This window comes from Scyliorhinus canicula, chromosome 6, assembly GCF_902713615.1.
Source record: "Scyliorhinus canicula chromosome 6, sScyCan1.1, whole genome shotgun sequence".
Classification (NCBI taxonomy): Eukaryota; Metazoa; Chordata; class Chondrichthyes; order Carcharhiniformes; family Scyliorhinidae; genus Scyliorhinus; species Scyliorhinus canicula.
The window spans coordinates 104,880,925-104,903,386 of NC_052151.1; the positions used below are offsets into that span (position 1 = coordinate 104,880,925).

Genomic DNA, 22,462 nt, shown 5'->3' on the forward strand with positions numbered 1-22,462 from the left:
CACAAAGGGTCCCAGCCTTTACACAGGAAGCGATGAAAGACTCAACAGCGAGGCAACTGCACGTCTCCGCACAAGAAGTGACTTGAGTGACACAAGCCTCCACAGAGAGCTCGTGGACAGCCTCCACGATAGAAGCAATGCAAGACTCCAAAGCGCGGTCCCTGCATGAACAAGACCATGAGGGTCTAGCAACCTCCTCTGAGCAACCAGCAGCAGACGATGCTTGTGTGCCATGCTCAAGTGAACAACAGAAAGAATGACAGTTTGCCATGTCAAGTGCACAGCAAGAAGACTATGACAGTCTACCACTCTCCAGTGAACAGCAAGACGACTATGACAGTCCACCCACATTGTTTAAGCCACAAGAAGAAGACTCTGACAGTCTACCTAGCTCAAGTGAACAACAAAGCGACTATGACAGTCTACCCACATTGTTTGAGCCACCAGAAGAAGACTCTGACAGTCTACCCAGCCCAAGTGAACAACAAGAAGCTACTGAGGCTCTATCCACTGTATGTGAGACAAGTGACGACAGCATCCCACTTCCCATACAAGATGTGCAATGTGACAGACCTCAGCTAGTGTGTACAGAGGCACTCGACGATCACAGTGAGACTACCGGTGACTCCGGTGACACCACGTTACTTCAAACGTCATTCGTTCGAGCCTCTCCACAAGCAAATGCATTCATGAATGTTTTGACTCTTGTCATAGAGCATCAAGAAACCTCAGCTGAATCAAGTGAACCTGCAATGACTCCAGATGTGGTAGCCATGATGTGGAGATGCCGGCGTTGGACTGGGGTGAGCACAGTAAGAAGTCTTACAACACCAGGTTAAAGTCCAACAGGTTTGTTTCAAACACGAGCTTTCGGAGCACGGCTCCTTCTTCAGGTGAAGAAGGAGCCATTCACCTGAAGAAGGAGCCGTGCTCCGAAAGCTCGTGTTTGAAACAAACCTGTTGGACTTTAACCTGGTGTTGTAAGACTTCTTACTGTCCAGATGTGGAGCAGCAAGAAATCTCAGCTGACTCCAGTGTACCTGCTATGACTCCAGATGGGGAGCATCGACAAACCAAAACTGACTCAGGTCAAACAGACCAGACTGCTGATGGGGAGCATCGACAAACCAAAACTGACTCAGGTCAAACAGACCAGACTCCTGATGGGGAGCATCGACAAACCAACACTGACTCAGGTCAAACAGACCAGACTCCAGATGGGGAGCAACCACAAGCCAAATCTGATTCAAGTAAGCCGGACATGACTCCAGACGGTGAGCGCCGCAAACTCAGTTACGGCACGCTAAAGAAAACAGCAGATGCCACAAAGCACGCTGACACGAGTAACTGTGTGAAGGACTCGTTTTATCCATAGAGTGTGGTCCTTCAGCGCAGTGAACACAATAACAGAACCATCTAACACAACATCACAACCTATGACAACCATATCAAAGACAACGACACGACGCGTACCAAAGGCAACATCGTCGACAGCAAGCACAACAAAGACTGCACCAATGGAACTACGACTGGTACGACATGGTACAACTCTGCCCATGAGGGACACTGTTACTGCTCAGCTCAGTACAGTGACATACCATGGCAGGACGATGCATCTTCCCAATTCACGTGGGCTGCACTACCAACAGGCAATATGGCTTTCAGGAGAGATGCCATCCAACATCGCTATCACAAGCATCGGAAGAAAAAAAGACTCCAAATCAGGCAACAAAGTGATTTGACCACTTCTTGATTCCTTATGCACAGGGACACTGATGGCGTTCACAAGGACATGCCGCCATCAACATCGCCAACTCACCAACCAAACAGGAAAGACCATGATAATTGATGGGTTTCTGAGTCACACATATGATTTGGACTTATTGTTTAGTGATCACTGTTATCGTGACTTGTACAGAGCATCGCTTATCTACCTGTTTTTTGTTCAATTTTCTTTAAGTGTACAGAAAATATGTAACATGAAAAAAGGGGGGATGTAGTGATATGCATCACTGTAGACCAACAAGGGGTTAACGTAAGTACAAATAAACTAGCTAGACACTAGAGGGAGCACCAGAGACATGACACACAGACACTCAACCAGTAGGTCAGTTAGATAGGACACGACCAATGGGCATTCACGATAAACAGAGGTGACACCAACCCATATATAAAGGACACAGCACACATGATCTTCCTCTTTCCAGTGGAGACACTCAGTGAGTTCAGACACAGGGTTGATTCAACATCACACCCACCACGTGGATTGTAGAAGATTGGTTTGTCAGTCTGAGTAGCTATAAAAGGATTAACAGTAGTGGCAAACCCGAATAGGATAATTGTAAATAGTTCAATAAACGTGTTGAAGTTATCTCCACGTCTGAACCTTCCTTTGTCAGAGCGCACATCAAGGTAGCCGCTTATGCTACGCCAAGAGCATAACAAGACACTCGGGGGCTTTGATTCCCTCCACATTAATAAAATCCGTCTCCGGGCTACTAGGAAGCCAAAGGCCAAGACGAACGGCCTCTTTCGCCCCCTGAACTCCCGGGTCTTCTGATACTCCAAATATCGCTATCTCTGGACTCGGCACCACCTGTGTGTTAAGCACCTTGGATATTGCCCTCGCGATTAATTTATTTTTCTGATGCAACATTGAATCCACAATCGCTAACTTACCGACCTTGTTTATTTCTCAATCCTTTAATCATGGTAAAGGAGCTGCACTGTTTATCCCATCGTTTACCAAAGGCCCTGATGACTTGCTGTTCACGCGAAGCCATTATGAGCTTGCAATTCCAGCAACTTTATTGGCAAAAAAAGTGTTAAAACTTACTTGTGCACAAACTAATCTAGCAGGGCACACTCTAGGAATATCTGGGCCATTGTGAATAATTTTCTAGTAGAAAGAGATTATTGGTTTACTGCCAACAAAGAAATGATATCTAATGCATCTTTTCAAACCAACAATCGTTGGACAAAAAGCAATTTTGCAACAATAGAAAATGTTTTTTTCCCCAAAAAGAAGAATGACAGCTCTTAGAGCTCAATTCTTTCAGTCATATATTGCTGAAATGAGAGATCACATAACTATAATTACAAAACAGTTATTTTTCAGAAACAAAATACTCTGCCTCTGTTTGTGTAACTCAAAGTTATGAAGCCAGATTTTGTGTACTTGGCCGCTGACAGTCCTTTTCTACAAACTAATAAATCATGAGATAAAATAAATGATTAGGGACAGGAAGAATGTTGGGCACTGAGCTTGCTAATATGAACGCAGTCTTGATATTGGCTGCGAAGAGAAATTCCAAATGTTTTTCGTCAAAAGAGACTTCGTCAAATGGCTTTGTGTGAAATACTTGGACAGATTCCGTTCAAAACATCTGGATAATATGCTTTCTGAAGTATTGTCTTTTTGACTGAAATAATATGACTTGAAATGCTTAGATTTATAAATATCAACTAATGCAGTTTATAATAAGGACGCATATTTTTACTAAAGAGAATCTTTTTCCATCCACCAGAATTGTCGGGACAATACAGCTGGTGTACGTTGTGAAGTGTGTGCTCCTGGGTACTATGGGACAGTAAGAGGATCTCCAAATGACTGCCGTCCTTGTGCTTGTCCTCTTCAGATTTCCAGTAACAAGTAAGATTCTAGGATTGAAATGTTTCAGATGCCTTTGGCAAGTTTAATTGCCAATTAACAAAATGGGTCTGAATGTTTGTAGGGTCCTCATGGTCACTCATCATGTCTTGAGATATCAGAACAACAATGAAGTGGTTGTTTATAGAAATTTACACCATTCTTCTAGAAGGTTCTGCTAAACTCCAGTTGGAGAACATCTTTGGAAGTTCCACATGAATATTGAATTTAATAATTTTGGAACTTTCCAGCCGTTTTCGCCAGCAAAATATACGGTGAAGCCCCCTTGCCGACAAACACACTGGGGGGGGGGGGGGGGGGGGGGGGGGGTGGAATGGGGAATCCCCCACATAAACTCATCTAAATTATTCTGTGACCTTCAGAAGCCATTCTTGCCACTTGTTTAAAAACATTTTCTTACTCAAAAAAAAATCACATTGTGCATGTCATTAGATATTTTCCCCCATTTTCTTCTCCCCATATCTCTTCTCAAGGTGTTGATGTTTTGCTCTCATGCATTTTAACCTTGCTGGTCATTTTCCAGTACCTCTCCCAAGTGATCCGTCTTCATGTTTGTTCCTACACAACAGGCTGTTCAATTGCAAGGAGCACTGATTCTTACCTTACTTCACTTGATCAATTGGAAAACAAAGCATAAAATAGCAATGAGCGACTGCAACCTGGTCAATCGTTCCCTCTAAACCTGCGGGTAATAAGTTTAGTAATTGTCAGGCTTCCAGTTGTGGCATGTAGGTGGAGGTTACAGGTTCGGTGGTTCCTGCCAGAGCTGTCTTTTATGGCCTTTTTAAGTCTAGTTTTTGGTGAAGATTTGTTCGTGAGGAGCTGTGGGAGGTCTAGGACATTTATAGAATGTCAGAAACCAGCGAGCGAAAGTCCACCGCCGACCGGGGTGCAGCAGAAGGAAAGATGGCGGGAGACATCCCACTGGGTGGGGCTGCGCCCATCACGGTGAAGAAGATGACGGAGGTGATGGCTGGGGAGTTTGAATGGCTGTTTTCAAAACATTTCAAAAAACATTATATGATGATGATGGCTTAAGGCGTGAGTGGGAGAGAGTCTCGCGCTGGTGAGAGAGGAGCTGATGAGAACTTTGACGACGGTGTGGGAGCAGGGAAGAAAATGAAAGGGATAGAGGAGGCCTTTTGATGGCATAGTGACCATTTCACCTCGGTGGATGAGGGAAGCAGTAATTAACAGGGCTGAGAGCCAAGGTAGAAGACCTGGAGAACAGGTTGCATAGGCATAACCTGAGCATCCTGGGTGTGCCTGAAGGGTTGGAGAGCCAGAAGTCTACAGAATACTTTGCCAATATTATGGCAAGCTGATGGGGCAGGGATAGGACCCCTCCCAGTAGGTGTTGGATAGGGCCCACCGGTTGCTCCGGCCGAAATGAAGGATGAATGAGCCACCCATTGCAGTGATCATCAATTCCCATAATGTTCAGGTGAAGGAGGTAGTGCTGAGGTGGGCGAAGCAGAGATCCGAGGTGGAGTGGAAATGCAAGGGTATACGCATAAACCAGGACTTGATAACGGAGCTGGCAAGGAGGCAAGCGGCCTTCAGACAGGCTAAGGCAGTGCTGTATATGTGCAACGAGCGGTTTGGTGTGGTCTACCCGGCGAAGCTGAAGGTCACGTTTAATGGCAGAGACTATTATTTTGAGATGGTGGCGGAGGCATTTGTGAAGGCAGAAGGCCTGGGATTGGACTGAATTTAGGCTTTTGGCAGTTTCGTCTGAGTTCTATCTCTGTTTTTTCTGAGTTGGAATATTTTTCGTGTATGGGTGTTATGCATAACTTTGTTTGGGTTTTGTTTTGATGTAATGGGGATTAGAGGGGAAGGGGACATTGAGATTGGTGTGGTTTAGTTTTTGATGTGGGAAGCGGCCTCTGGCAGGGGCCATGGCACTGCAAATACAATGTTGGCTAGTCTAGTAAACGGAAGTGTGGTTCACCGCCGCGGCTGTTGGAGCTTGTATGGGAAGGGTTTGATGGGCCCGGGACGTGTGAATGGTGGGGGAATGGGACCGATATTGGGTGAGATGTTTTCAACAGGAAGTGACAAAGGGGCTGCTGGGAAGGGGAAGGAGAGGATAGCAGTAAGTAGGGCCGGGGAAGTGTCCTGCCTAGGAGGCAGAGCCTGGAAGGATGGTCATGGCAGTAGGAAGGGTGGGGTAGGGTGGGGGACGGGGGGGTGGGGGACGGGGGGGGGGGGCGGTGCATATGAGAAACCACCAGCCAGTGGTGGTATGGAACGTACAAGGGTTAGGGAGACCGGTGAAGAGAGCGCGCGCTTTCACGCAGCTGAAATTGGATGCCGTGCTGTTGCAGGAGACCCATCTGAGGGTAAAGGACAAGGTGAGGCTGAGGAAAGGCTGGGTGAGCCAGGTGTTCATTTCTGGCTTCGATAGTAGGGCTCGAGGTGGTGGCAATACTGGTGGGTAAGCGGGTGAGGTTCAAAATGGAGAAGGTGGTGGGTACATGACGGATGCTCTGGAGTGGAGGTTAGTGGTGTTGGTCTGTGTGTATGTCCCAACTGGGATGACGCTGGGTTTGTGAGGAGGATGTTCCTAGCCATACTGAACCTGGATACTCACCAGCAGATAATGGGGGGGGGGGGGAAATTGGAATAAGGCGCTGGACGTGAGGATGGATAGGTCTCTGCGCACTCACTGGCCCCCCTCAATGAGTGGGGGAAAGTGTTAGAGCGGTTTATGAGGGAGATGGGAGGGGCAGATCGGCATCCACGAGACAGGAAATATTCCCTTTTTTCGCCAACGCACAACGTGTGTTCAAGGATCGATTTTTTGTGACAGGGAAGGGGTTGCTGGTGGAGGTAAAGAAGGCGGAGCACTCGGTGATTGGGATATCAGATTACACGGTGGATATCATGGGTGGCTGAGGCCTTGCAGAGGGATCCGGCCTAGAGACCGGTGTGGAGGCTGGATGTGGGCTTGCTGGCGGACCCAAACATTTACGTTAAGATTGGGAGGGTGAGGGAGGCGTATGTGGAGTTTAATTGAAAGGGGAGGTCCCATCGCCAGTGGTTTGCGAGACATTGAAGTTGGTAGTGAGGGGTGAGGTCATCATATTTAAGGTGAAGGTGCATAGGGAAGTGTGGGAGGAGCAGCAGCGGCTGATAGAGGACATTTTGAAGGTGGATGGAAGATACACAGAGGATTTGGAGCCGGGGCTATTGGTGAGGAGGAAAGAGTTGCAGGCGAAGTTGACCTGTCATTGGGCAGGGCGGCTCTGCAGTTCAGACGAGCATGGCAGGGGTTGTGTATGAGTATGGTGAGAAGGCACGTCGATTGTTGGTGGGCCAGCTCCAGTGGCAGGCAGCGGCGAGGGGGATTGTGCAGATTAGGGATGGAACTGAAGGGGTGGTGGTGGCCCCAGAGCCGGTGAACAGGGTGTTTGAGGATTATTATAGGGGGTTATATAAGCCACCGGAGGATGAGTCGGGGATGAGGGAGTTTTTGGAGCATCTGGAGTGGCTAGAGATGGGGGAGGTTGAAAGGGCAGAGTTAGAGGAGCCGTTAGGTTTGGAGGAAGCGAAGGTAATTATAGGGAAGATGCAGTCAGGTAAGGCGCCAGGACCGGATGGGTTCCTGGTGGAGTTTAATAGAAGGTTTAAGGACAAGTTGGTGCTGCTGATGGTGGCAATGTTTGAGGATGCGATGTCGAAGGGGGGGATTACTTGAGACTATTTTGTTGTTACTGAAAAAAGATAAGGACCTGGTGGAGTGTAGGTCGTGTAGGCTTATTTGTCCACTGAATGTGGATTCTAAGATATTGGCGAAGGTACTGAAGGTGAGACTGGAGGGGTGTCTTCCGTAGGTGGTGGGGGAGGATCAGACAGGCATTCATCAAAGATAGGCAGCTGTCGCTGAATGTGCGGCTGCCCAATGTGGTGCACCGTAGAAGGGAGGGAGTTGGAGGTGGTGGTGGCCTGAGAAACCAGAGGATTGGGAAGCCTTTAAAAGCGAGCATAGGATAACTAAAAAAGCAATAAAGGGGGGTGAAGATGAAGTACGAGTGCAAGCTAGCTAGTAATATAAAAGAAGAATGGAAGAGATTTTCTCAATATATAAAACGTAAGAGAGAGGCAAAAATAGACATTGGCCCACTAGAAAATGTGGCTGGAGAAGTAATAATATGAAACAAAGAAGTGGCAGATGAACTGAATAGTTACTTTGCATCAGTCTTCTCGGTGGAACACACCAGTGGCATGCCTGAGCTCCAGGAAAACCAGGGGGCAGAGGTGAGTGCAGTAACCATTACTAAGTAGAAGGTTCTGGGGAGACTGAAAGGTCTGAAGGTGGATAAGTCACCTGGACTGGATGGACTACACCCCAGGGTCCTAAAAGAGATAGCTGAGGAAATTGTGGAGGCATTAGTGATGATCTTTCAGGAATCACTGGTGGCAAGCAGGGTCCCAGAGGACTGGAAGGTGGCTAATGTAACACCACTGTTTAAGAAGGGAGGGAGGCAGAAGACGGGAAATTATAGGCTCGTTAGCCTGACTTCGGTCATTGGTAAGATTTTAGAGTCATTTATTAAAGATGAGATCGTGAAGCACTGGAAGTGCATGGTAAAATAGGACTGAGTCAGCACGGCCTTTGACAAAGGGAGGTCGTGTTTGACAAACCTGTTAGAGTTCTTTGAGGAGATAACAAGCAAGTTAAACAAAGGACGTGATTTATTTAGATTTCCAGAAGGCCTTTGACAAGGTGCCGCATCGGAGACTTAAATAAATTAAACGCCCATGGTGTTAAGGGTAAGAATCTGGCATGGACAGAGGATTAGCTACCTACACTACCTACACAAACGATGAGTCCAGCCTTTCCACCCCTCGAAAAAATGCCTTTGGCAAAAAGACTGGCAGACACTGGAACAACAACAGAAACTGTGGCAAAATATTCGTTTTGACACCCTGCACCCCAAGGCCAAGACTCCTACAGTTTTGACTGCCTGCACCCAGCCAGCCAATGATAAAGGGATTGGCTGACTGGGAGAAGGCAAAGAGTGGGATAACTGGGTCTTTTTCAGGATGGCAGCCGGTGACTAATGGTGTTCCTCAGGGGTCTGTGCTAGGACCACAACTTTTTACAATATACATTAATGATCTGGAAGAAGGTACTGAAGGCACTGTTGCTAAGTTCGCAGATGATACAAAGATCTGTAGAGGTACAGTTAGTATTGAGGAAGCAAGGGGGGCTGCAGAAGGATTGGGACAAGCTAGGAGAGTGGGCAATGAAGTGGCAAATGAAATACAATGTGGAAAAATGTGAGGTTATGCACTTTGGAAGGAGGAATCTTGGCATAGACTATTTTCTAAATGGGGAAATGCTTCGGAAAGCAGGTGCACGAAGGGACTTGGGAGTCCTTGTTTATGATTCTCTTAAGGTTAATGTGCAGGTTCAGTCGGCAGTTAAGAAGGCAAATGCAGTGTTAGCATTCATGTTAAGAGGGCTAGAATACAAGACCAGGGATGTACTTCTGAGGCTGTATAAGGTTCTGGTCAGACCCCATTTGGAGTATTGTGAGCAATTTTGGGCCCCATATCTAAGGAAGTATGTGCTGGCCTTGGAAAGGGTCCAGAGGAGATTCACAAGAATTATCCCTGGAATGAAGAACTTGTCGTATGAGGAACGTTTGAGGGCTCTGGGTCTGTACTCGTTGGAGTTTAGAAGGATGAGAGGGGATCTTATTGAAAAGTACAAGATACTGCGAGGCCTGGGTAGAGTGGACGTGGAGACGATGTTTCCACTTGTAGGAAAAACTAGAACTAGAGGACACCATCTCAGATTAAAGGGGCGATCCTTTAAAACAGAGATGAGGATTAATTTTTTCAGCTAGAGGGTGGTGAATCTGTGGAACTCTTTGCTGCAGAAGGCTGTGGAGGCCAATTCACTGAGTGTCTTTAAGACAAAGATAGATAGGTTCTTGATTAATAAGGGAATCGGGGGTTATGGGGAGAAGGCAGGAGAATGGGGATGAGAAAAATATCAGCCATGATTGAATGGCGGAGCAGACTCGATGGGCCAAGTGGCCTAATTCTGCTCATATGTCTTATGGCCTTCTGGCCTTGGATGCGGAGAAATCATGTGACAGAATGGAGTGGGGGTACCTTTTGCAGTACTGGAGAAATTTTGGATTGGGCCTAAGTTAGTGGCTTGGGCAAAGTTGCTATATAAGGATCTGACAGCTTGTGTACAGCCAAATGAGATTTAGTCAGAGTACTTTCCTCTATTCCAGGGAACGAGACAGGGATGACCCATGTCTGCCCTATTCACATTGGCGATTGAGCTCTAAACGATTGTGCTGAGGGATTCGGGCTTATGGAGGGGATAGTGAGGGGGGTGGTGGATGGAGCAAAGCATGTCTCTTTACACAAATGACTTACTGCTGTACATCTCCGTCCAGGGCTCTTCGGTGAGGGACATAATGGAGTTGCTAGGGAAATTTGGAGCGTTTCGGAGTACAAATTAAATTCAGGAAAATGTGAGTGTTTTGTTGAGTCTCTTTCGGGTGCAGGGGCGGGAGTGCAAGGATTGCCATTTAGGGTGGCGACAACTCACTTTAGCTATTTGAGGTGCAGGTAGCGCGGGACTGCTCGCTGGTCCGTAAGCTACACATCACGTGTCTGGTAAGGAAGGTGATGGAGGGTCTGGGGAGGTGGGATAGACTTCCTTTATCATTGGCTGGCTGGGTGCAGGCAGTCAAAACTGTTGGAGTTCTTGGCCTTGGGGTGCAGGCTGTCAAAATGAATATTTTGCCACAGTTTCTGTTGTTGTTCCAGTGTCTGCCAGTCTTTTTGCCAAAGGCATTTTTTCGAGGGGTGGAAAGGCTGGACTCATCGTTTGTGTAGGTGGTGAAGGTGGCAAGGTTAAGGAAGGTGGTGCTCCAAAGTGGGTGGCACTCGGGGGGGGGGGGGGGGCTTGGTTCTTCTGAATCTGTTGCACTATTACTGGCCGACGAATGTGGAGACAGTGCGGAAATGGAGGACAGAGTTGGAAGCTTTGTGGGTGCGGATGGAGGTGGGATTCTCTCGAGGGTCGGGGTGGCGGGTGCTAGCAATTAGACCGCTGCCTCTAGCCCCAGGGAAGTATTCTGGGAACCCAGTAGTAGTAGCCACGCTGAGGATCTGGGGGAAATTTCAACAGCACGTCTAGTTGGGGAAGGGGTTGAGGGCGATACCGATAAGAGGAAATCATGGATTTGAGCCAGGGAGAATGAATGCGAGGTCCCGGGGATGGAAAAGAAAGACGTGAAAGAGATGAAGGATCTGTTTCTGGACGGGAGATTTGCAAGTTTAGAGGACTTGGGGGTGGCTTATGGGCAGCAGGGTGAGGAAGGCTTTAGGTATATGCAGGTGCCAAATTTCACAAGAAAGACTTTTCCGAGTTTCCCGGTGGCACCGCCCTCCTTGCTGGAAGTACTGTCGAGGGGGGGGGGGGGGTGGGAGGTTTTCGAGAGTGAGGTTTTCTCAGCGATTAATGGCAGGGTTATAGAACATAGAACATAGAACACTACAGCGCAGTACGGGCCCTTCAGCCCTCGATGTTGCGCCGACCTGTGAAACCATCTGAAGCCTATCTGACCTACACTATTCCATTTTCATCCATATGTCTATCCAGTGACCACTTAAATGCCCTTAAAGTTGGCGAGTCTACTACTATTGCAGGCAGGGCGTTCCACACCCCTACTACTCTCTGAGTAAAGAAACTGCCTCTGACATCTGTCCTATATCTATCACCCCTCAATTTAAAGCTATGTCCCCTCGTGTTGGTCATCACCATCCGAGGAAAAAGACTCTCACTGTCCACCCTATCTAACCCTCTGACTATCTTATATGTTTCTATTAAGTCACCTCTCAGCCTTCTCCTCTCTAACGAAAACAACTTCAATTCCCTGAGCCTTTCCTCGTAAGACCTTCCCTCCATACCAGGCAACATCCTAGTAAATCTCCTCTGAACCCTTTCCAAAGCTTCCACATCCTTCCTATAATGTGGTGACCAGAACTGCACGCAGTACTCCAGGTGCGGCCGCACCAGAGTTATGTACAGCTGCAGCATGACCTTGTGGTTCTGAAACTCAATCCCCCTGCTTATAAAGGCTAGCACACCATATGCCTTCTTAACAGCCCTATTAACATGGGTGGCAACTGTCAGGGATTTATGTACCTGGATGCCGAGATCTCTCTGTTCATCTACACTACCAAGAATCTTGCCATTAGCCCAGTGCTCTGCATTCCTGTTACTCCTTCCAAAGTGAACCACCTCACACTTTTCCGCATTAAACTCCATCTGCCACCTCTCAGCCCAGCTCTGCAGCTTATCTATGTCCCTCTGTATCTTATAACATCCTTCAGCACTATCCACAACTCCACCGACCTTCGTGTCATCTTCAAATTTACTAACCCATCCTTCTACACCCTCTTCCAGGTCTTTATAAAAATGACAAACAGCAGGGGCCCCAAAACAGATCCTTGCGGTACACCACTAGTAACTGAACTCCAGGATGAACATTTGCCATCAACCACCACCCTCTGTCTTCTTTCAGCTAGCCAATTACTGATCCAAACCGCTAAATCACCTTCAATTCCATACTTCCTTATTTTCTGCAATAGCCTACCGTGGGAACCTTATCAAACGCCTTACTGAAATCCATATACACCACATCAACAGCTTTACCCTGATCCACCTGTTTGGTCACCTTCTCAAAAAACTCAATAAGGTTTGTGAGACATGACCTACCCTTCACAAAACCGTGTTGAGTATCGCTAATCAACTTGTTCTTTTCAAGATGATTATAAACCCTATGGAGTTATGGAGAAGGATAAGAAGTCTATGGAAGGGATTAAGGACAAGTGGGAGGAAGAGCTGGCGATGGGCCTGGAAGGAGGATTATGGTGCAAAGTGCTGCAAAGAGTCAAAGCCTCTCCCTCGTGTGCGAGGTTGGAATTGATTTGACTAAAAGTGGTATATAGGGCACATTTAACAAAGGATGAGCTGGCTATTTGAGGGGGTGGAAGATAGTTGTGAGCCCTGTGGGAGGAGCCCAGCCAAGCGTGTCCATATTCATAGATTCATAGAATTTAAGGTGCCGAAGGAGATCATTCGGCCCATCGAGTCTGCACCGGCTCTTGTAAAGAGCACCTTGCCCAAGATCAACACCTCCACCCTATCCCCATAACCCAGTAACCCCACCCAACACTAAGGGCAATTTTGAACACTAAGGGCAATTTAGCATGGCCAATCCACCTAACCTGCACATCATTGGACTGTGGCAGGAAACCGGAGCACCCGGAGGAAACCCACGCACACACGGGGAGGATGTGCAGACTCCGCACAGACAGTGACCCAAGCCGGAATTGAGCCTGGGACCCTGGAGCTGTGAAGCAATTGTGCTATCCACAATGCCACCGTGCTGCCCATATATTCTGGTCCTGCCCAAAGTTGGGGAGATATCGGGAGTCGTTTCTTTGCACCACGTCCGAGGTTCTGCATATAGAATTGGAGCCAGGTCCCCAAAGGCCATATTCGGGATGTAGGACCTGCCGGGTTGCAGACGGGAGAGGGGACAGGCACCTTAGCTTTTGCATCATTGATCATTCTCAGGTGGACCCTATTAGGGTGGCGGTAAGGTCCTCCCCTGGCTGGGGTCCTGTTGGAATTCTTTGCCTTGGAAAGGGTAAAATGTGCCCTGAGAGGGGCAGATGCGGGGTTCCACCAGAGATGGGAGTTGTTTATTTTTCACTTTGGAGAACTGGTTGCGGCTTGGCGGTTGGCGGGGTGGGGGTGGGGGGGGGGGGGGGGGGGGGTTGGGTACTGTTAGTGTAAAAATGTTCAATAAAGATATTTTTTAAAAAATAAAGTTGAGTAACTGTGCCTGTACAGTGGCTCGAGGTGAGACCAGGCTCAACATGGTCTAGGGAATGAACTGAGATCTGTTTACCTTTTACCACAGGCTCAGCCAACTAAGTGATCAGGAGTACCTTTATTTGAGATTTGTTGAACGATGATTGATAGATTATCAGAAACAAAATGGAGCAGAAGATCAGAATAAATTCCTCTCACCTCATCTGCATTTTAGTGATGGAGTTTTCTTTGCGTTGGTACAGGCTTCGCATTGCCACCCCCTCCTTTCCCGAACTCAAGAAAGAATTGTTTATCTCTGCTCCTTTGCCCCTAATTTTTGTTTCTGAGCCAATGGACATTTCTCTGGAGTATCTCTTTTCATTTTTCATTGTGGTGTTTAACTTTCTCATTATCTGTGATTAAAATTACTCCATGTTTCAGTGAGGACCAAAAGTTTAACAAAACTGCAGAGACAGTCCTGGCAGCTGTGTCTCTTAAGACTTTTTGTTGCAGGAGTCAGGCATGGCACCTGCCTGACAAAACTGTTCGCTTGTTTTCTGGATGAACTGAATGTTGACCCATGTTGCAATTTAGATATGGTATCATAAGAGGTCAGATTCTTTCTGCAGTGCAACGAATTAACCTCGCTTTCCAGCCCAGCCCCTCAAGGAAAACTGTGTTCTTGCATCAAGTAATTAGTTTTATTTTAATATCATTGCGACCTGACATTTATTGCCATTATTGAAAATGAATGCACAATAATTTTCAATTAATTTGCTATCAATTTAGCTTTAGTTGAACTTTTGTATTTAATTATTTTTAGCTTTAGTCCGACTTGTGTTATGGAAGGACATAATGCTTATCGCTGTGATGCATGTCAAGAGGGATATGAGGGACAGTACTGTGACAGGTAAAATGTCATTTCAATCATATACATGTCATATAATAATTCCAGGATTGATTTGTTAATTATAAGGATTATTAAATAACTATGAAAACAAAAATAATTCCGAAGCATTCTGCATATTTTCTGAAACATTTCATGCCGAAGATTTTTTTTTAATATAAAAAAATCAATGTATATATGGTGACCCAGAGATTAGGGGGAGTCTGAAGGCAGAAGGGTTGCATCGTTTGGGCAAGAGTAGGTAGAAATTAGATTGATATGATGTGATGTGATAAAACAGAAATAAGGATGCTATGTCATACAACCTACTCATTATTTGTACATTGCAATTCTGAAAACTAAGGATATTGGTACATTTCTTAAATCCAATGTTCCTAAAGACCTTGGGGATTTAAATATGTAACAGGCTAGTTTCCTGAAATCGTTCAATTGTCATGAGAATGTCACTTTAAGATGTCAGAGTGTGGGTGGAACTGAGCTCTGGCTCCGCTTTTTAGTTTCACTTTGAGAAAAGCTTGGGTGTGTCTGTGTCTTTTTTGGTTTGGTTTCAATGTCGGAGCTGCAGCCAGCCAAAGAATGTGTACTGTTGTTCTCTCTGCCATGTAAAGACTATTTCTTGATCATTTGGTGAATTCAGAGTGATAACTGTTCTCAGTAGTGAATTTAAACCTGATGTGCTTCTGTTAAAAGTTTTTTTTATTTCTTATGGATGTGAAAAGGAAAGTTTAAAGATTACATAGTGTTGTATTCTTTTGGGGCTGTATTTGAATTGATGGTTGCTAAGATGTTCACTATGTTTTAAAAAAGTTAAGTTGAGTTCATAGAATAACCATTGTTTTGCTTTAAAAAAATACTTTTTGATTTCTGCCGTATGCTCCCCATACCTCAATCTAGTAAAAGTCGTGGGTCAGGTGAACTCCATGACATAATTTGGGGTTCTCTAAACCCTGGTCCATAACTCAATCACAAAGAGACCACTTGGTTTGCAGAATCTGGCCCATTGAGAAAGCAACGACGATTAAATAGTTTTTAAACTTGTTTTCCTGGGAGTGCAGGCTGCCTTATGTTGCAGGTGGGCATGTGTGCGAGCAGGCATGTACCAGCACTAGAAATGGTGGGGTAGTCATGTGCAGTATCTAAATACATATGATTGAAGAATATGGGACTGGATCAGAGTGGGTTCCAGGATTTATTTCCAAAAAATGTCTCCCAAAATGTCTGAGTTTACGGTTTACATTTATCAAATGCATTTGAATATTACTGTTTTGAAAATTCTGATTTTGTCATTTTTAGGTGTTTATCTGGTTACTATGGTAATCCAAGAATTGAAGGAAGCTCTTGTATACAATGTGAGTGTGATCCAATTGGTTCATTACCTGTACCATGTGACAAAGCCACTGGTCAGTGTAATTGCAAACCAGGAATGAAGGGCTGGAACTGTGATAGCTGCACGGAGTGGCATGTTCGTGTGGGCACGAAATGTATTTGTACGTATCCTCACATCAACTATTATTAAAATCGTGTGCGCTGACTTGTCTGCATTTACATTTTCTCTAACGTAACAGTTTCAAATGACTGGACTTCATAAACCATACAGCTATGGATTCATCATTTCGGAAGGTTTGCTATAAATACAGGCCGGTGATTTTTCAAATAGCCTCCAACTTCAGTCATTTCTGGTTTGATACTGATGCTGTTGAAACCATTCACAACAAACTAGATTCTGAATTTTGCAAACTTCGGGTGAACCCAGTAATCCCCCCCCCCCCCCCCCCCCCCCCCCCCCCACGGGGAACGTCCCTCTGGGGCCACACTGCCGCAGTCCCTGCACTGAGAAGCTCCACTCACCGGTGCAGGAAGAGACCGGGGCACCATTTCTAGATGGCGGCTCGATCACTTGACCTCCCGCACCATTGACGCAACCTCCGGATCCCCCCCCCCCATGGCCCAACCCTCCTATAAGGGGGTACTTGGGCTCCCCACACCACCTCACGTGGGTAGAGCACCCCTGGGGCCAATTCCCAGTGCGTGGAAAATGTCAGCCTGGCACCTTGGCACTGCCAGCCGGGAACCCTGGCAGTGCTACCTGGTCACCCTGGCAATGCCAGGGGGCACTGTCATGGTTTAAGGATGGAAGTGCTCAGGTTCTCAGATGGCATCAGCAGTGCCACGGTGCCACCCTGGCCAGAGGTTGACCACCCAGGGGCTACCGATTGCCTGGGAGACGTTCCTTCCCCCCAAGTGTCGTTTCACCTGATCCGTTTGTGGGGATCAGTGCTAAATGGCGTCCGACTGGGGTCTCCTCGGCAAGGCAGGTAAATAAAGGGTGGTTGTTCGATGTGGCATAGACGTAGTTAAATAGACTTTTAAGTTCATTTAACTGTGCGAGTCTGGCCACCGCCCATTGTGAGAGGGATCTAGATCTGGTTAGCTCTCACAAGGTGTAACGACTCTCTGAAATTCCGGGAGAGGTTGCTCCTAGGATCTACAGATCACGTCCCATCCCGATTCCGGTGGGATGTGTCCGGTAAATCACTCCCTTAGTATACTTAGAATTCTGCATTGTTTAGCAGATCTGCCACAATCTTCCAAATCTACCACAGAGTCTTGCTTGTTGAATGCAATTCTTTACTGAGAATGGCTTTAATCCTCAGTTTGTTTCCTCATAGGTTTCTACTGTGCATTCAGATAGATGGTTTTCATCAGGTTAAAGAATGAAGTATCTATCTTCCCAAAATGTTGTTCCAGAAATAGAAATGGTAGCAGATTCATAAACTTCCAGTACAAAAGAATAGTGCTAACTTTGAGAAGCTCTTCATTTGACTTTCATTTTGTGCAAACAAAATAAAGGGAGCTGTATTTTCAAAAATCTACACAAATGATGACTAAACTCAGTCTTTTATGATTACGTACTGAATCTGTAGAAATGATTTACATCGGACTTTATTTTAGACTTCATCTTCTGGAAAGCTATGAAGTTGAGTTAGTTAATTGGGAAGTAAATGATAACAAGTGTTGATTTCCCCTTTGAGAAATCTCGGTGAAAGGCTGAGGCTTGCACAGATAGTACTACGAAAGCTGAATATAAAACCAGCTGTAAAGCTGTGATGGGTTTTGAAGCCATGAGATTGAAAATTGCTGGTACAATAATATTTGATAAATGATTAACAATTTGGTAAACAAGAAGTTGTTTGGTAGTACAACACTTGAGTATTACTGGAAAAAAGACATGCTGTCAAAGCTTTTCATCATGCTCTCATTAGGGCAATGCAAACATGCCAAACAATAATTTATACTGTATAAGGAATGGGGTGCCGATTAGTTGGGAAGCCACCTATGATTGCTTGAGATGTTGGTGAATGCACCATGTAGCTGTTCTTCCTCCTTTTTTATTTATTGAATTAGTTTGCCGATCGCACAAGTGAGTAATATGGTGAATGAATTTTAGTGCCGGTGCAATGTCAGGTGCAGAGGCCATCTGTCCCACTGAGTGATAGATCACATCAAACAACACATCCATTCGACAGTTCACAATACACAGAATACTGACTGTGCACAACCAACCTGTACTTGCAAAACTCAGAATATAGAGCGCGATTTTCCCAGAGCCGGGCTTGATGGGTGAATTGTTGGAGATCCCCAAATTGGGCTCAGCACCATTGCCAAAACCCGTGCGAGTCACCCGATTCGCAGCGCTCAGCGCAATCTGAATCACATCCTCGCTGGGCATGAGCCAGATAATAATACTTAAATGAGCCATGAGGCTCACTTCGATATCGGCCATCGTATTCACCCACCGCTCGGGTGTCAACAGCCACACCTGTGAAGCCTCAAGGGACGCTGTTTAGCACTGGTTTCCACAATTGTGGACCAGGCGTGCTGGCATCTCTGGGTCTTGCAGACCATTAGAACCCGACCGGGTGGTTGGGTCTCAGTACTCCCCCTGGCACTCGAGTACGTTGGCACTACCATCCTGACAGTGCCATCCAGGCACACTGACCATGCCAATATGGCCCTGCCGGGGAGCTGGGGCACTGCCTGGGTGCCAGGCTGAGAGTGCCAAGGTGCCCAGGTGTCAGTTTGGCACTGCCAAGGGTCAGAGACTGGGGAGCTCATGCCCATGAAAAGGGGGTGGGGGGCCTGAGGGAGCCAAAGAAAGTTTCAGGGGTGAAGGGGGACATGAAAGTGGGAGGGTCTTGAAAGGGGGGAGGGTGTAGAGATTTCAAAATGGCACCCTGATCTCAAAAGAGCTGATCCTGCTGGTGAGCTCAGCACTCCAGTGCAGGAAATCTTTCTATGTGTGGCCTCAGCAGCGATAAACTCCCCAAGGCTCAAAGAAATGGTTAAGTGCCGTTGAATAGCAGTGTCATTCTCAGCACTGCAGGCGCTGAGAAACACCCCTCCAAACATGCCCGAAACTGGACTTGGAAATATTTCCAGTGAATTGCGCCCATCATGTCAAACATTTCACGTGATTCCTTAATTCAGCAGCAGTTACTGCACAATCCCAAGTGCAATAGGAATTATACTAACAGCCAATTTAAGATAATCAGTTGGGTTTGCAATGCCATTCACTTACACTTGCTAGAAGCTACATATATTCATATGCTAGAAACTGAGCTCTACAAACAAAAGGAATATGTCCAGACAATGCACCTTTTTTTAACAATCAAAAGCATGAGGGACAATACTTCCCTGGTACATTCGCAACGGAAAATTCTGGAGTAATCATACATAGCTTACCAATCAATCAGCACCCATTTACTGAGGCAATATAATTTGTTGTTCCCTTTGAAATTTAGCAATTTTGTGTCTGTCCTGATGAGTGCAAGATGAAAAGCTTCAACAGCTTCTATATATTTCAGTAATACTTTGGCAAGCATTACTCCATCCGTTAGTTTCACGGAGGTATTGACATGTGGTTAACTTCCCTTTGAATTTTGAAAAGCCTTATTAATAATATATTTTCTTAAGAAGGACAGACTTCTAATTTGTGGTTAATTTCTTTTAAAATAGCAGTAAGGGGAACGTACTAAGTTCTTAGTCACCAACCTTACCAAATAAACTTTTTTGTCTATTACCAGTTCATTACAACTGTTCAGTACTTCTTTTTGTGAATGTGTCCTTTGCTGCCATAATTAATGATATATTTAATACCAAAACCCATGATTATTTCAAGAATCCACCACCGCAAGGAGATCTGAATTTTATTATTATGTTAGGCACACTGACTTCCACATGTTGAGCTAATTATATATTTTGACAGGTTTTAACCATGGGGTAGTTGAACAATCAATTCTTGGTGCCACTAATGATCTGTACGTGATAAAGCACAAAAAAAACTTGTCAATGCTTGAAATAATGGGCTGACCTTTGCTTTAAGTGGTTTGTTCCTAATAAGCTGCAGTCACTTCCTATCTTTGTCGGAAAATTGCTGATGGCATGAGAGCTTTATGTTTACAAACTAAGTGACAAAATTAAATTTCTTAAATATATGAGACTTTCTGGATGTAAAATTAAATGTACTGATCCTGCAACTGAGCAATGGGACCATTTTTCAAGCTTAGAAAGAGTTGGTGGTCCGACTAAATAGGGTGAATGACGATTTTACGAATCACACTAGCATCAACTATAATTGTGAGATCTTGAATTTCCCTTCAAACATTTCTCAATATACTGCTTGACAGAAATGCAATTATTTTGATAAAAGTGGAGTAAGGCAGGAGAGAGGTTACAAAAACTAGAAATATATGCATGGAGTTTTGTTGTTGAGTTGGGTCATGCGTTTAAAATTGTGGCTTTTGATTTGTTTTGAAATGTGTGTTATATTTTAACATCGGATTTTATATTTTCACACTAACAAACTTGTGCCAGTTGTCAGCCTTGGAATGTGGTGATGTTCCCATGATAACATCAATTATTTCTAGACTGGTATAACAGACGTTTGGTTTTCAGTTTATATAAAGGTAAAAAAAAAACTTTTTTGTAGAATCATCATGGTATTCATGAAGAAAGTTTGTAATTGTCGCAATGAGGGCGGGATGGTGGTGGAGTGGTTAGCACTGCTGCCTCACGGAGCCGAGGACCCGGGTTCGATCCCAGCCCCGGGTCACTGTTGTCCATGTGGAGTTTACATATACTCCCTCTGTCTGCATGGGTCTCACCCCCACAACCCAAAGATGTGCAGGGTAGGTGGATTGGCCACGCTAAATTGCCCCTTAATTGAACAAAAAAGTAATTGTCACAATATTCTCATATATATTCAGGAGGAAGAAAAGTTCACAGAACATAGTGCTGAACGGTCGTCACACTACAAGTTAGGAGAAAGGGAAACAGAAGGACTGGTAACCAATAGAGGTAGAAAGAGTCAGAGGAAAAAAGCAAGGAAAATTCTTATTGAGGAGCAACAAATAAATTGCCAGGAGCACGACATGAGATTTCAACTGACATGGCAGAATGGGAGAACGGCAGATAAGTGGCAGGCGAAGTTTAATGCTGAAAGTATCTGAGTGAATACATTTTGAGAGGTAATTCAAAGCCAAGAAGCCATGATTTCAAGCTAAACACTAAATGTGGTTGGGAGCAAATCAAGATTAGTAAAGAAAAGTGGGAATGAATTTAAGCTTAATGCTGGTCAGGTCTGCTAAATTTCTGGCCCACCCTTTAGTTATTCCATGGTTTTTTAATGAAAATATTTTCATATTGCTTTCTCCACAAACATCTGTAGTACTGATTGTAGTCATATTTCAGTGGATGAAGAATAGAAAATTACCATTTAAGTAATGAGAATGAAGCGTTATGCTGCAGACAATGTGGAAAGGATAGAACATATGATTGACAAAGTATTTCACTGCCATGTCTATATTGTCACACACTCCATTGGCCAATATAAAGTAAATCAAATAACTAACTGAGTTAAAGCATTAATTAATATAAGAGTTTGAAAAATATCATACAAATACATTGCGACAATGACGAACTGTAATATCTAGCTTATGCATTAAAATATTTTCAAGGATGAGATCTATGTTAATTGTAAAACTTTATTGCAATCATTTATTGTCTCCTGAAATATAGTAAAATTTTGTCATGTAAACATATAAATATATCAATGTGGAAAAGATAGATTGCTTCAAACTTTTATATGGTTGCTTCTAATTTAATGTATTGATGTTAAATAAATCTTACATTAGCCTGTGATGATGAATGCACTGGACTTCTGCTGAATGACCTTGAACACCTTAATCAACTGATTACAAGGCTGAATCTCTCAGGACCCTTCCCTCCTCCTTATAAGGTGCTTTACAGATATGAAAATGTATCTCAAGAATTGAAGGCAAGTACAGATTTCTGTTTCAAATTAGTCTTTCAGGATATGCTAACTAAATTAGGGAAAGAATAACTAAGACAAGGAAAATAATTGTATTGAAAATATTGATTTAATGTTTTTAATGTACTTTGATTGTAGCACATCAGTACAAAAGTCAGCATTTTTCTTCTATTTATGTAACCAAATCGTGAATAGTTTTAGAGCTGAATAATGATTTCAATTTCACAACAATTTACTTTTTGTAGGACAGAGTGACAGGATGGTGAATTTATTAAAAACTGAAAGAGAAATATAAACTGAATCACAGAATCAAAGGATGATTATAGCACAAATGGAGACCATTCAGCCCATCATATCTGCACCGGTTTTCCACATGAGAAATTCACCGAGTGTCATTTCCCTGACTTCTCCCTGAAACCCTGCGCATCCTTTGTTTGTGGATAATTCCAAATTCCGCCTTGATTGAAACCGCCCCCACCGCATTTATCAGGAAGCGCATTCCAGATCACCACAACCCGCTGAATGAAAACGTTTTTCTTCATGCCTCCATTACCACCTTAGCTAATTACCTTAAATCTGTGCCCTCTCATTCTCGATCCTTCCACCAGTGGGAACACTGTTTCCCCATCTACTCTGTCTGGAACCCTCAGAATTTTGAACACCTCTATCAAATCACCTCTGAACCTTCTC

General features: G+C 44.8%; 1 protein-coding gene across 5 annotated transcripts in view; it reads left to right on the forward strand.

Moving 5' to 3' along the window:
- lama2 (laminin, alpha 2) overlaps window positions 1-22,462 on the forward strand; it is a 607,521-nt gene that overhangs the window by 440,639 nt on the left and 144,420 nt on the right. For 3 of the 5 annotated variants that reach the window (XM_038799795.1, XM_038799796.1, XM_038799798.1), the window contains 4 exons: window positions 3,528-3,652; window positions 14,359-14,445; window positions 15,736-15,929; window positions 21,636-21,778. In XM_038799795.1, the coding sequence (XP_038655723.1) occupies window positions 3,528-3,652; window positions 14,359-14,445; window positions 15,736-15,929; window positions 21,636-21,778 (549 nt within the window). The remainder of the gene's footprint in view (window positions 1-3,527; window positions 3,653-14,358; window positions 14,446-15,735; window positions 15,930-21,635; window positions 21,779-22,462) is intronic. The other 2 variants (XM_038799797.1, XM_038799799.1) reach the window with 1 other exon arrangement.